General features: G+C 39.0%; 1 protein-coding gene across 1 annotated transcript; it reads left to right on the forward strand.

The window, feature by feature from the left end:
• The first annotated feature begins 5,440 nt into the window (after nucleotides 1–5,440).
• On the forward strand, nucleotides 5,441–15,322 carry zgc:153993 (uncharacterized protein LOC767645 homolog). Its single transcript, XM_042410253.1, has 6 exons — nucleotides 5,441–5,652; nucleotides 8,256–8,304; nucleotides 8,870–9,031; nucleotides 10,435–10,567; nucleotides 12,449–12,553; nucleotides 12,684–15,322. Exons 1-6 carry the CDS (start codon nucleotides 5,583–5,585, stop codon nucleotides 12,780–12,782), a joined length of 618 nt encoding a protein of 205 aa, XP_042266187.1. The 5' UTR covers nucleotides 5,441–5,582; the 3' UTR covers nucleotides 12,783–15,322.
• Nucleotides 15,323–16,046: the final 724 nt, after the last annotated feature.

Raw genomic sequence — 16,046 nt, forward strand, 5'->3', positions numbered from 1 at the left:
CCCACTGACTATTTACTGAAAAGGTTGCAAAGCATGGAGGCGCCTGCAAGTCGGGGTGATATACGTGGCTCATCATCGCCATCATGTGGCGGTCTTTAAATCAGGTGTAAAATAAAAACTCATAAGATCAGACTGGTTTCACTTTCATTTTAATACAGTAATCAGCAACATCACAGTAATGTATTATGAAAAAAGCAACTTTGTAGCACAGTTAGTGTTATGTGCATCCAAGTATTTGTAAGTAATTGTGCTCTGTGTTTTTCCACTGTCCTCATCTCAGATCAACATGTCTTTCTAATAAATCAACTGAAACCAGTTTTTATTAAATTGAAAGGTGGCATCATTCACCCAAACATGTCCTCTGGTTGGACTTAACTCACATTTTATTCTGAAATTCCAATATCACGTTATATTTTCTGTTGGTGCAGCAGATTATATGATTATATGGTTGAGGGAAGAATTAATAACATCCATCAAATTGAGAATTATTCTCCAAAAAGGCATAGTTAAAGAGGAATTTTGAAATTTTAACATGGGAATGACCTGCAGCACACAGACATGACATGAAATGAAAGACAGAGTCCTGGAATGACCAGCTTAGAAGCCATCCATCACTCAGACAGGACAAAAAGAGGTTCCCTGGCAGTTTAAATGAGCCTGAACTACAACTATGAAAAAAAAATTCAGCCAAACATGAACTAAACTCTAGGTCTGACAAAAAAGAATTATGATTTTTAGGTCCAGAACTCATTACGAAACTGAATCCAATTACTGTAAGCAGTAGGAGTATTTGTTGAGTTCTTTGCTGAAAATTGTTCATTGAGTCTGTTATTCTTTTTGTCCCTTTGTCTGCTTTTCAGTCATGCTTGTAGCTTCCAGCAGCATCGGGTGAAGCTCTTAAGATTTCTTTCTTTTCTCTATCACTTTTAATAATGTGGGGTAGAGAGGAAAGACCACCCTGACAGCTCTGTGTGGCAGCCAATCAGCAATTAAGCCAACACAGTTATTTTAGATGAATCTCTGAAAGCTCCAATGTGTCCAATATTTAGTGCCATTTCGGTAATGATGGATGAGAGGACTAAACTAAACCTGCACCTCCTCCCCAAGTGACATCAGTGTCATCGCCTCTACGCCAAAAACAACACAATAAAACTGAACAGAAGACACATGTCTGTGCAACATCCACTCAGGATGAGCCAGTTGCTTCCCTCAAACAAAACAACATTTCAGCATTTCTCGGTTTTATTTGGAGAAGCCCTTGGATTGTAACAACTTAATCAATTAATTTAGTCTCTCCGTAATATGCTCCACACAAGTACGCAAATGGCAAAATCTGGCCCCAAACGCTGTGAACATCAACGTACCAGTGGGGGTGATACACCTCAATCCTCAATGAGGCAATATAAAGCTAATCAGAGTGTTTCCATGACCACAGCTGTAAACAAATATGGGTTCTGTGGAGGAATGTGTACTGCTGACCTGTACTGCACAGAAGAAAGTAAAAAAGAAAACAGAAGATGTTGTATGCAACCTTTGAATTTCTCAGAGAGGAAAGACGACAACTTCCTGCGTGAATGAAGATGTGTCAAAGTGTCATAAATTTGTTGAAGTTGTCAGTATGATTGTTATGTTGAGTGAAATGAATTCAAGTGAAAGGGGTTCCCTTTTTTTATAGCACCCTTAGCTTCAATGTTCAAGCTGCAGTTTGCGCTTGAGTTGAGTTTTTAAAACAAAATGATGTGTGAAATCAATGTAGCATAGCTCAAAGTGTGTTTGCGCCCCCGAGATGCACATATTGACAGATGAAAACCCTGCTCCATGATCTGTACACACAAACACAGTCAGTCCTGGGAGGAGGTCTAATCAGGCTGAGTGAGTATCCAGGAGCCTGCCTGTAGCGCTCACAGCTGACAGTGTCATGCAGTTTGATGCTTCAGTCATCTCTGAGGGTTCCAGTGAGAAGAGCCAGAGTAGGGTGATGGGTTTTCTGCAGGGTTTTTTTTTTATATGTTTGATTCAAAATAACAGCCTAAATAGGCATGAAAGTGAGTAATTGCCACCCTACAGTATATAATATATAGTTCTAACATATTATGTTAGTTAAGCCTCTCATAAAGTCAAATAAGAAAATGTGAATCTGTGAGGCAGGATTTAAACAGCAAGAGTTTTTGCAGAGCTAAGTAGCTTTAAATAGTTATCATATTACCTCACCACTACATGAAGATATGAACCACCAACAAATTTACAATGCATAGTGAAAAAAAGTCACTTCCCTTGGCAACCTCAATAACTCATCGGCGAGAGCAGAATCTCTCAGTGACATGGCCACAGCAACAACACATAACACTACTGCAGTCTCAAAAAGAAAACTACACATACATGAATTTGTTTAACTTAACCACCAAAATTATGATCATATGATCATTTTTAACCCATCCCAAATTACTGTGCGTGGAGAAGATTTATTAGTTTAGATCCCCTTTAGTTGAGTCATAATTTCTCAGCTGAACATATTTAGGAACAGAGATGTCCACGTGAACCCAACTGACATATAGAATTGCATATATATAGGCTACTTGTATGTCACTCGTAGGGCCAAGGTGGATCACAAGAAGGGCCTGCTGAAGAAAACACCCTCATGGCCCTCATGGCTCTGCTTTATTCACAGCAGACATTTTGACATGTCAAAGCAAGAGAAGCACAGGAGCAATTATTGATGGTTGAATCCCATTCATCCCATTATCAATAATGTCATCAGTTCCACCTATGCTTTTCCTGCTATGACATATTAAAATGTTTTCTGTAAAGAAGGCTCATTAGATCTTCTGGCTGCATCTTCTTGCAACAATAGTGTAGCTCTACCAAACTGGAAAGTTATCAATACATAGTAAAATGTGCCAGAAGTTGGGTGAGTATTTCTATGGAGGCCCAGTATTCATGTTAAATGATGTTTTGACCTGTCAGTGCAGTAGGTATAAGGCTGTGCCATCATAAATCTAGTGGGCCTCATTACAGGCAACACCACTCTCTCTCCCTGACCTAACTTACCTTTAAGCTGGGTTTAAATCCTTCTCTCAGCCAAGCAAAGAGCAGATACTCAGCAGCTTCATCCATCCTTATATCTACATTGTATGTGCTTGGGCTCACTGGCTTGATCATCTTCATTGTTATGTCCTGCTCAATAGTCCAGCTGTCATCCCTAGCTTCACTAGTCTTATAATTATATATTATAAATGATATAAATAATAATGTGTTCAAGCCTCGACAGCTGGCAATTCTCATTAAGAACATGGTCCACAAATAATTGTGGATTATTTTCAGTCATTTCATTTTCTTGATGGAACTGAGTGACTTGTGTGTTCCCAGTGGATCCTAAAGATGTCTCCAACAGTCCTGATGACTTGTACTACTTAAAAAGGGGAGCTAGGTAGAGAACAAAGTTATGACCAACCAGTGTGATAAGCACAAGAAATGTGTGTGGTTATCTTGCCAACAGATCTTGTTTGTGCAAGATTTCACGAAGGTGACCAGTGGCACTGGCACACATAATCACACTTTGACAATATGAGTCACCTCAATGCCACACTGCAGAGGGAACACATACCTGATGGCTTCTGATGACTAGAAAGTAAGTTTATCAGCTGAAAGGGAATAACTTTGTACGTGTGAACTGCCATGAATGATAGATGATGGGAGGAATCACACATTAATCTGCCTTCCTGACATCACTGACATAATCAGAAGAAGGCTGTATTGTTTCTGAGATTACAATGTGTCTACTTGTTGAAAAATGTATATTGAAACTGAAATAAATTGGATTTGCATGGGTGTGCCTCTGTGATGAAAATAGCAGCCCTAAATAGGTCAAAACACAAGCCTTGACAATAAAACTACAACGTGACTTTTGCTAGTGACACCCCTCCTCCAAGTTCACAAATCACAAAATATGCACAAGCAAATGCTACAAAGAAAATGCCCCAAACAAAGCACCACATGTAGCCCACCATGGCCTCACTAGCAACACACAAGGGACCTATTTCTGTGCTTATCACTAACCTACAGTAGCCTTAGTGGAACTGAAGTGGACCTTCTGGCTATGGGTTCAATCCAAGTCCCAGGAACAGTGCCAGACTGTGAGGTGATTTGGCTTAGTGGCAATAGTAGGAAATGCAGGTCACATTATGTCCATTGGCCTAAAAAGACTCCCTATACACAAACATTAAAAAAGAAACAGCTATAAAACAAAGAACACATGTCTGACCTTCACCCAGAAATGACTCTTATCATATTTGATCCATCTGGTCCAATAAAAATGAAAAAGTCTCATAAAGAGCTCAGCCAGAGAAGGGCTGTAATGCTCACACTCACTGACCAAAACCACTGAAGCCAGAGGAAGACTCAACAACTTTGTTGGTGTATGTCCATGGTGAGCAGATCTTGGTACATGGAGTTCATTTAATACGTCTATGGCTACACCTATTTGGGCCTTTTTGGTCTAAATTATTAACCTGGTGAATCTAGGCCTGAACTTCATTCAGTTTCTAATCAAGCTTTTCTACTGCAGACATTTGGACCTGTCATAGCAGGAAAAGCTAATAACACTGATAACAGCTTCCAGTAAAGTTCCCCGGGAGCCGATACAGAAATGGAATGCAGTTATTATTAACACCATTAGTCACACCTGTGCCAAATTATCTGCACAAGAAGAGTGTGCAGGGATTACTGGCCCAATAGATAAACAAATATAACACACCAAACTATTTGATTTTTAATTAATTGATCAGTCAACTGACAGAAAATTAATTACCAACTATTTTGGTAATTGAATCATTGTTTTAATAATTTTACGAGCAAAAATGCCGCACATTTGCTGGTTCCAGCTTCTCAAATGTGAGGTCTTTATGTTTTTCTGAATGTCTTTGGATGATTAGTTGGACAAAACAAGACATTTGAACTCATCAGTTTGGTCATTTTTCACTATTTTATAGACAAAATGATTAATGCAAAATGAAAATAATTGTTAGTCACAGCCATAATCTCAGTTGAATAATGACTGAAGTAAAAAGTATTAATAGCAGGTTTATAATAACGCAGTTTATACTGATTGAATAAATGTAAGACCTCTTTCCCAGCAGACAAAGGCAGGTATATGTCTCAGTTGTGGTTATCACGAGAAATGTTTTCACTTGGTCCACAGAATTTGTGAGAATCCCACAGATCATATATCATCTTCATCATCATCATATTTCATTACTCTTACACAGTAGTGTGCGGGGATGATGAATACCTGCTACAACAGTGAGATCATGTTGTGACAAGAGAGTTGAACGTGACTTGGTTATGTTTTTTGGATGTTATAGGGTAAAATCCCTGGATGTGTCCATCCATGGTAAAAAACGAGGCGTGCCAGCCGGTTGCGGCTGCGCGTTTCCGTGTTACTTCCTTGTTCTTCTGTGGAAGCCTTAAAGTTTTCACGGAAGGGGCACATCCGGGACTAGAGTTTTTATTCGGCCGAGCCCGCGTTACATGTTAGTATCAAACATCTATCCTGTCGTTGTTCGCTCCCAGCTGACAGAAGAGCCATGGCTGACAGCAGAGAAACGGAGAAACAAGAAGGAGAGCAGGAGCCTCAGGGTGCCGTGGGTGGGGAAGGTATGTGAATGTTAACTCACTAACGTTAACTAACCGAGCTGTATATTCACCAAATCTGACTAAACTCCTCTCAACAGCGTGAATATTATATTTAAAAGTGAGCTAGGTCCTGTATAAACACATTTAGGCCACTGATGAAGAATAAACAGACCGGATGAGTATTTCAGATCTGAACTTTTAGCCAGCTGTTCTGGTTACGTTAACCGCATACCTGCCACACTTTAAGTAACCTGGTTAAAGTGATGTTTTTGTGTGGCTAGGTGGTGGCTTTTTATGTCCTTCTGTTAATCCGTTAACTGTATAATCTATACACTGCATAATCTATAAATTAGACGGTATAATCCAAAAACCCAGCAGAATCGTGTACTTTAAAACCGGCTCATCGCTGCTGGTTGAACCATCTTTCGGTTCAGACTGTTGAGAGAAGCTGGTGAGTGTTGAACTGAGTTGGTTCTGATATAAAGACCTGTAGAGGCCTTATTTTTGTCCGGTCAGGTAACTTTCGTGTGACAAACAAGGTAATAAACCAGACCGTATGAGTCAGCGTGTTATTGACAAGTTTGGACGAAGTTTCAGATTCTATTTGATGCACAATATGAACAATATCTTCTGAAAACATGAGCAAACATGAGAGCAATTACCACCAAGAGCTACATGACTGACAAACAACGATGACAGCTTTATTTTGCTATTAAAAGACGAGGGCGGAATTACCGCCGATAGTGTAAGGTGAAGATGACGTCACGCGAAGACAAATGTGAAAGAGAAACTTTGACAGCAAATATATAGCCTATATGATTATGTAATACTACATATGTGAAGATTTTACTGATGATTTATAAAGATGATCTTATAAAGATTTATAGCAATTATAAAAGAAAAAAGACTCGTTGTCCATTTAAATATCACACTATTATAATGTATATTTTGTCTACAGTAGTAACAGACATTGTAGTCCTCTCGATCAAAGACATGATTCATTCTGCTATGACTGAGCAAGTTTCACATTCATAGATCATTGTTTTTAGATGAAGTATCTCGTTACAGTGATTCTTTGAAAGTTACTAAAGTCTCTATATAATCTGTAGCTCTGTGAGACATAAGGAAAGTATCTTTATAAATGTTTTATAAATAAAACATTAAATATAATCTCCTTGTTATATCTATTTTCTAATATTTTACTGGTGTTTACTGCACCCACTCATATTTTTGTTTAGGGCTGCAACTAATGATTATTTTCATTATCGATTCATCTGCGGAAAATTTTCTTGATTAATCAATGTAATCATCGTGTCTTGTTTTCTCTGACGAATAGTCCAAAACCGAGCGATAATCAGTTTAACTTTATTTATGATAAAGACAAAGATTATGTCATCATATTTGAGAAGCTGAAGTCAGCAAATTTCTGCTATTCTTGCTTAAAAAAAAAGGCTAAAGCAATTATTAAATTATCAAAACAGTTGCTGATTAATTTTCTGTCGACTGATTAATTAGTCTACTGATCGTTGCAGCTCTAGTGTTGTTAATAAATGTTGGAAAATTCAAATGATATTCAACTGCAGTTATTAATATAATGAATAATATTTTACTAAGGCACTGCACGTAATCTGCTGAAAAATAGAATTGCAAAATTGTGGTGTGGATGAAAGTCATGGTAGAGATTTGCCATTTACACTCTGTAGTGTGTATTTACATCCAGACCTCTCTTAATGTAGTGGTGGAAAAATACAGTAACCAAAGAGCACTAATAGTGTGACTCAAGGCAAATCACAGTTACATGTTTTCTTTTGTATTCAGTTAGTCATGTTAGTATTTACCTGCAATAAAAATATCACCATGCCAAACCAGTAGGCTAATTAAATATGACGCTCCAGGCAATGATTTCCTCAGGCCTGCCACTGCTGTTGCCACTGTCTTGCTGCTGGAAGGCAAACCATCACTCCCAGTAAGGATTGTGCAAATATTTGACAGCTTCCAGTGTACCCTCTTATGAGTGGTACACTTATACTGCAGTTTTTGCAGAGTGAGTAGTACAGGACGCTGTACTAAACATAGAAACATCAGCTATAAAACCTCAAACAAACATTAGCCATGTTTCCATCCAAATGTAATGCAAATGTTAACTCGCTTTCCAGGAAAGCTTCTAAAGCACATTAATGCATTATTACTACCACTTACTGTTCTATGAATATTAGGAGCTGGTTCATCAAAATAAATAAAGTCTGGTGCCATTAAACAATTGCACAAAAAGAGGACTCAATGAAATGATGAATGAGAGTGTCAGTCAAACCGCAAACGATGGAAAATCAAGTAGAAAACATGATGCTGCATGCGCTCCTGTCTCCTCATCACTCCACACGTCTGATGTTTTCATCTCTTCAGTGGAAGAGAACTTTATTTTCTTCTTGTGAGATTTTTTTTGATGTGCAAATTCAAATGTGAAAAAAAAACAGATTAATAGAGATGCACCTAATAAATGTAAGGAATATTTTGTCTATGTAAAGAAAATGACATTACTTTCTTATGCCTTTCTAAAAATTTTACAAACAATGCAGATAATAATGAAATAACTGTGAGTGATAATCATCCTCTCATTATTCCAGATGTCATTGACGATCCCATCATGGAGATAGGAGCGGTGGTCCTCAGAGGGTAAGTCTTGTCTTAACAGCTTGTTAAAGGACCATACCTGTGTTTTTTCATGCTAGTCAGTTTATTGCAAATTGTATACTTTACATTTTAACCAACCCATAGTTTATTAGGGTTAGGGTCAGGGTCAGGGTTAGGGTGTTTGAAAATCTACTTGCAGAGACTGTAAACTTGCATGAGATGCATAGTCCATATAGAGCTGAGCCATATGCCGAAGTAATTCAAATTTTAGTTTCGGCATGATGTGTAAAATGTTTACACAAAAAGTAACGCTACATTAGCTGTCGCGAGGCAGCAGGGTTATCCATGTTGCTACTGGAGCTGGAATCACTATATATTATAAATCCTAATACAACCACTTTGTCAAAACACACAGTTATATTATATTACCATCTTCCCCACCATTTGTCTCTTGAGAGACCACAGAGAGGTTTTAGTTAATAAGATGATGAAGAAAATGTATGAATGTATGTAATGTTTGTATGATGATCAGCGTTTGCTTGGCTTGTAACCTGCTAGTAGAAGCGTTGGTGGCATGCCCTCGGTGAAGCAGGTTTCGCTGTTGCAGGTACGTGATCGAGCGCATAAATACGGAGGACCCTGTTCGGCATGTCTCCTCTGAGGATCTGGGAGGAAGGCCAAATGAACAACAGGATCCACAAATCAAAGAAGTGGTGGAACAGCTGCTCAAGATTGCAGATGAGCTGAACAAGAACGCTGAGCTCCAACGGTAAGCTGCAGACAGATCCAGTAGATGTGCTCTTGTCTGTCCAGGATTTTTATTGGTCAACAACGATCACTGTGTTTGAATGTCAGTCTGCGGTTTGAGTATTCAAACACTTGAACACAATCGAACCCTGTCATTCACTATACATACCTGTTGTGAGCAGAAGCAGAGTGTAAAACCTGTCTCTTGTTTAGACTGTGTTAAATATGAGACATGTTTTACATAATGCGCAAACTTTTGTGTGTGTGACTGAGGCTTTTGCTCACTCTTTGTCTCACTCTTTGTAGGGACACTTTTTTTTAATGAAAACATGTTTTTTGCCATCTATATTATCTTCATGCAGACAGTACAAGCTAAATGATTATTATCTGCTAGTAAATGATGCACTGCTTCTTCTAAAACAGACAGCTCATATGCATAAATTTAAGAATATTTAAGAATATCTTTGTGTTGTCTACTCTGTAGAGCCCTATTGAAGAAAACTCACACACAGTTTACCTGTAGCCAGATTTAACCTGATAATAACAAACAGTCAGGCTCATGTATAATTCAATATTTCAGCTTTTAAAAAATGTATTTTTGCCTCAACTGCTGCTGGACATTGATTATTAACATCAGAGCAGGTAGCACAACATGAACATGAACAGGCTGCTCACTTTTAGCCTCTGTAGTCTTGTCTGCAGAAGTTTTATCGGCCTTTTTGACCTTTTAGGTTCTTGTACTAATTAGTGTGTGAAGTAATGAGGTGCTTTTGACTGGCAATACTGTCTCTGAATCCAGTTCCACACAGCAGACAGCACACAACTTTTTATGGCACTTTTTGTCAGAACTGGGGTTGGACATTTGTTCTTCCTCACTGTCACTGTGTTTCCAGAAATTCTGACACGTTATTTTTTATCTCTAAACAGCCTTTTCTTTCATCACTTTTTACTTTTCTGTCTCTTAGATTTATTCAATCAGTATCCTGCCCCCCAATTTCTGCTTACAAATTGTCACTTAGTGTCACTAATGCACACTTGTCATTTGTTGATGCAGCTTAGGGAGAAATGGGGAACATTTGTTTTGATGCAGTGGATCTCTTACTAATGCAAACATATATATATCATCATATTTCAATGAATTGTGCAGCCCTAGTGCATTCTGACTTGTGATTTTTACTAGAACCTTGCTAGAAGAGCAGTTAATGAATAAAGGTTTCAGTAGCCTTTAATGTGCAGGGAAAGATGAACATGTTATGAGTATGAACGCAAGTGGGACTGTTGAACTGTGAACCAGGGATGTTCTAATATCAAATGTTCATGCTACAAATATTATGGCCAAAAATATCATGAAATTCATCAAAAGCCAGTGCACACCTCTACTATGACCATTGTTACATTTTCAATCTGTCCATTTCTTCCTATCAGACTCATCAACCAGGTTCAGGGTAATTGTGCTCAGGACATCTTCATGAAGGTAGCCAGGAGCATCTTTGCTGACGGCATCAACTGGGGTCGAGTGGTGGCTCTCTTCCATCTGGCCTACAGACTCATACACAGGGTAACGCACTGAACAGACCTCTCACACACGCTGGTGCCCACAGTGTTCCTCCATTCTGTATTCCCAGTTTTTATTTCAGTGATATCCTCAGTATTACTTAACATAGAAACACGGGACTCTCCCGGATAATGTTGCGATCCTTTAGGTTTATGTTATGACCACCAGTTTTAAATATTTTTGACTTTTTGCCTCAAAATACTACAATACCCATGAGCCTCAGCTGCCATTGCTGTGGAGAAGAAGCAAGTCAGAGGTGCGCATCAGAGCGGCACAGCTTCCGACTGCCATTAGCTGCACATGTAACAGAATTTTAAGCTTTGTTATTAGATGTTTCTTGCCGAAATGCACCTTAGACGTCGTAGTTAACTTCCACCTCAACATTTTCTACGTCCACATGTCCCTTTGACTTTTTATCAAAGAACTAGATATTTTCCAATGCAGTTGTTCATCTTTTGAACTGATGATTCGCCCAAAATAGCTGGGAGCACTTCACAACTTTCTACAGCTGCAATTATCACTCACTTTTTGTTCTTAATTAAAGGACAGGTTCACGATTTTTCTAGAGTGTCTGAAAACAACAGCCAAGAGCCTAAATGAACATTGAAACAGGTTTTTCTTGCTGTAATCATTCCTCCTGTTCATACTGACCATTAGAAGATTTCTTCATAATGCACTTACAATGGAAGTGATGGGGGACTAAATCCACAGTCCTCCTTCTGTGTAAAAACGTATTTAAAAGTTTATCTAAAGCTAATATGAAGCTTCAGCATCCAAATAAGTCAAACCAAGAAGATATCTTTCAACAATACAGTCTTTTTAGCGCCAAAGTCCCTCTTTTTGTTACTATACTTCCACTGCAGCTCAACAGGAACAGGAAACACTGTCCGAGGAAACACAAAGAGGAAATTTGATGCTAAAAAGACTGTAAATGTGTCAGATATCCACTTGATATGACTAACTCAGACTGATGAAGTCTCATATAAGCTTCACATCAACTTTTAAATGACTTTGTGGACACACTGTTTATTTTGGCTCCTACCTTGCACCCTGTGACAAAAAACATGCAGTGCTCCCCCAACACATGTGGGCACTCATCCTGCACTTCAAATCTGTGTTCAAAAAGTGGCACATTTCTGTGTGAACAGAGCTTCATTTGTGGATAATTTAAGGATTTCATTCTTAAACTGCTTTCACACATGCAGTCTATCACTGAAATGTTCAGGAACATTTCCTGCATGGGCTCATGTGTGAATGGGAGGAAGGATTGATATTCAGGGAAATCTGTACCGCCAATTTCCCACCTGAAGACCTAGTAACATTTCAGGCAAAATGCAGGTACGGCTGTGTTGTGAGTGAAAGCAGTAACATTGCAGGGACAAGCACATAAAGGGTTACATCCATCTGACGCTTCCACACGGAGCGAGTGAACCAATCACAAGACTGGATGTGTGGGTGACGTACTGCGAGTTGGGTGGTGCTTGGTTTCATCCGTTCGTCTGTTTTCAACATGGCAGCCGCGTCACAAACTTTCTCCTTTTTACGACTAAACTTCCTAGTTTGAAAGTTTGATCTGAGTTTCATGAGTTTCGCCCTCTTCTTCTGTTGAGTTTTATGGCGGCTGGCATCCATAAGTGTTGCATGACCGCCGTCTGCTGGACTCTCCCTTGCCCCATCTATTCCGGCATTGCCATGACGTGTGAAAAGGCGCAAGACGGAAATGTTCTTGAATTTAGCTGCATGTGTGAATAGTGAAAATCACTAGAGGTGCCTGAAAGGTTATTCCAGTAATTTACTGGGAACTATGTGTGAAAGAGGCTTTACATTACACACAAATCCCTGAAAACTTGCTCTGACTGGTGTTTTGGTTTTGGTCTCTTAAAGGCACTGACCACCAACCATCTAGAAAACATCAGACTAGTCATCAGCTGGGTTCTCCAGGTCATCAGAGAGAGGCTCTACTCCTGGATTGTTCAGCAGGGAGGCTGGGTAAGTCATTCATTGTCCATAAAAATCTGTCAGTAATGTTTGAAATGTTGCTTTAAGACTTTGTGGTTTATAAGTATGGACTAGTCACTTGGGTCCAAAGCTCTTAATCTTGCTTTCTTTTTCATTCCAGGAAGGGGTGATCAATGGCATTTCTCGGTGGAGGACAGTAGCCATAGCAGCTTCAGTAGTATTGGTGGCAACCTTTGTTTACTACAGGAGGACACGCTGAGAACATCAGACCTCACACCCTCACAACCAGGGCTGCAGTCCCAGCCCCTGGATAAACACACCGTATTCATTTTTGATAGACATTTTCTAGACATGAATAACAACCACTCCTCAGCCTCCATCTTGTAAACCAGAGGAGGCCAAGCACTGTACAACGAGGGAGAACACCTCCTATCTTCTCAGGTTTCCCAGAACAAAAAAATGCATGTACAAGGAGCTGTCTGCCGGGCCTCTCCATCTGCCTTCACCAGCAACTATTCCATATCCTCCATGGAATTACAAGAGCTGCAGCAGCACACCCTACGGCAGCATTTCTGCCAACAGATGATGGTATTTATGAATAATGGATGTAGCTGTACACATCTTCACATAGACCTGAGGACATGACCCTACCTGAACCAGGTCTCAGGTCCACTCTTTCTAGTCCACATAGGTTCTGATTGGGGTCCAACTTAAATTTCAGCAGGTCAGCAAAATTTGGATTGTACCTGATGGGACATGAAGAAGAGTCTGATGACATCAACAGCATATACTGCATCGTAAGTCAGCCAATCAAAATTTAACAAAGTACTGACCTGGATGTGCTGTAGCTTCATCGCGTTATCTTGCACCTGTGCCTTTAAGAAAATTGTATGTTGGCAAGAGGCGGCCATGTTGGCTATTTGCTGTGTATCAGTTCAGAGGTTGCATTTTTAAAACGTGAGCTGGATAATTTAACAAGGGCAAGTACTGTACACCATCCTGAAGCATACTGGAAGCAGAACATCAGCAAACTGAGTGTGAACTACCTTTTGTTGACTGTTTTAATTAACGGACAGGTCCATGTTGAGTTCAGGTAGATAATCAAGTTAGACCTCTACTTATCTGTCTCAGCAGACTTCAGAAGAGTTGCACATTGGGATGGGCTGGTCTAAGAAATGAATAATTTCCCACTTTTTCTTTTAATGATACCCTTGTGTGAAAGTGTGCTGACTCATGTAACAATTACATAGTTAATGCCATTAGTTTTAATTATTTCAACATTTCTCTGAGAAATCGTGTGTTTATCAGTTAGCAGTGAGCCTCACCCTCAGTTGCTAAGAAGTCAATCAGACATACTAATTCGAAATGCCTCGTTGTTGCAACAAACGATACATCACAGTGCCGAATTCATCGGAAATTCACCCAGAATCTTAGAACGAACTAGTTAATGTATTATAAGTATAATCTTAAAATTCAGCTTGCAAAAGAATATTAACTTGTTGTTGGGTGTTTCTCGCTGAAATGTTTCTTTTTAACTCCCCTCCTTTAAAGGATAGGTTCAACTCTGTCTTAAAACAATATTCAGGTACCCATATGAACACTGAAACATGTTTTGCTTCCTCTCGATATTGGACTGAAACAGGTCCCCTCTTAAAACAGTTTGAGTGTATGTGTTGCTGCTATCCTTCCACTGCAGCCTGTGCAAGACTGTAAATTTAGATGATACCCACTTGATTTGTCTACCTTGGACTGCTGAAGCCTCGTATTGAGAACTTCAAGTGAACGCTGGAATGTATTTTTACCCAGAGCAACTCTGTGTTCCACATCTCTTCCATTGGAAGCACATTAGAAAGCGATCTTTTAATAGCCAGTATGAACAGGAGGAATGATTACAACAACAAAACCTGTTTCAATGACCATTTGGTCACCTGACTAATGCTTTAAGACAGACTTGAAAATGTGAACCTATCCTTTAAGTTTTTATGTACACAGTACTGTACCTTTGAGTTTTTACCAAAGAAGCAGTGTGGTGGTTTGGTGAATTCTCCTATTTTAGACAGTGAAATAGTCACTTCATTGCTGGTGTTTACAGAGGGTCATTTTATTAGCTAATTAACTATTGTATGTATAACCATCACTTTACTGTGAACACGTCTGAATAGCACACTGGCTCAAGTATCTAGCTAGTAGATTCACGATAACATTAACATCATATACTTTACTAGCAAAGGTATAAAAAAGCTGTTTGTTCAATGTTTGTGTCCCGGTTAACAAAATGTGAAGACTTTTGTAATGCTGTAGTGTGGAGAGGAGAAACAGGTTTTTGAAAACGATGTATCATTCACAGACGTTGGCCATACCAGCAGTGTTAAGCTCATTTCTGTTGCCTCTGTCTTTCTGTGATGAGCTCCCGGTTATATGTGACAAATATTGTCAGCCAACTGCATGAATATAAAATAGTGGTTTGACTGGAGAAGTCAATGCAGCAGCCCAGAAACTGCTGCTAAGTCTGGTTAGCAGGTTTGTGACCCAGGATCAAATCATTGTGTCATGCAGTCCAAATAAATAGAAAGATGTAAATGAGAGCAACTTTATTCTGTTTGACTTAAGTAATAAACAAAAGGGCAAAGGCAACAGAACAAATGTCAAGCTGCTGATAGTGAATGGAGGAGCCACCTAACAATAGCACACCATTTGGACAATCATACTCCTTTTTGTTTGACAACTGAAAGAAGAAGAGACTTAAAGTGCTCCTCCATTCAAAAACATGTTTTTCTTCTCGTTCCTTCAGTTGAATGTTTGAGCTTCACCGTACAGAACGATCTATGTGCAGAGTTTGACACTAAAAGGCTGTTTTTACATTCATCTGCTGAAAGTGAATAGTTTCTCTGTGCTCATTGAAAATCCAATTTTAAGGGGCGGGCCTATAAGCAGGATTTATGACATCACAACTAGTTTGGAAGCAAACTGTGGTCCAGTATGAAACTTACACAAGTGTGTTGTCGAAACCTGAAGCCTACAGGCCACATACACTGAGAATGGACTTTACAGTGAAGTAGGAGACATCTTGTGTTCAGCAGTTGAATTCTGAGATGAAAAATATTTGCATTTTCATGGTTTATGGATTTTTTTAATGAGGGAGAAGGAGTAAATGTAATTTTAAGGATTTTAAATTGGTAATTATACTTTTTTGTGCAGTAAACATATCAGACATTGTTCCAAGCAGAGTCTTTTTTATGTCTGAATACATCTCTGGAGGGGTCCTTAACATCTGTCTTCTCCATTTGTCCTCCACTGTGAATTGTAATATTTTAGAGAACAATCTTAAAATGATAAAATGTGGATGGAAATTCCTTTTTTTTTTAAAATTTTTAAATGTAAGCAGTGTTGTCAAATGTGTCCACATGAGTGTGGTCTGATCTTACTCCTCAGTGAGATGATGAACTGTGAGACATATGTAGCTCTACAACATTACAGAACTGGCGTACTCACCCAACTTCATAAACTAATGATCCTTATCCAG

The sequence above is a fragment of the Thunnus maccoyii genome, chromosome 1, assembly GCF_910596095.1.
Source record: "Thunnus maccoyii chromosome 1, fThuMac1.1, whole genome shotgun sequence".
NCBI lineage: Eukaryota > Metazoa > Chordata > Actinopteri > Scombriformes > Scombridae > Thunnus > Thunnus maccoyii.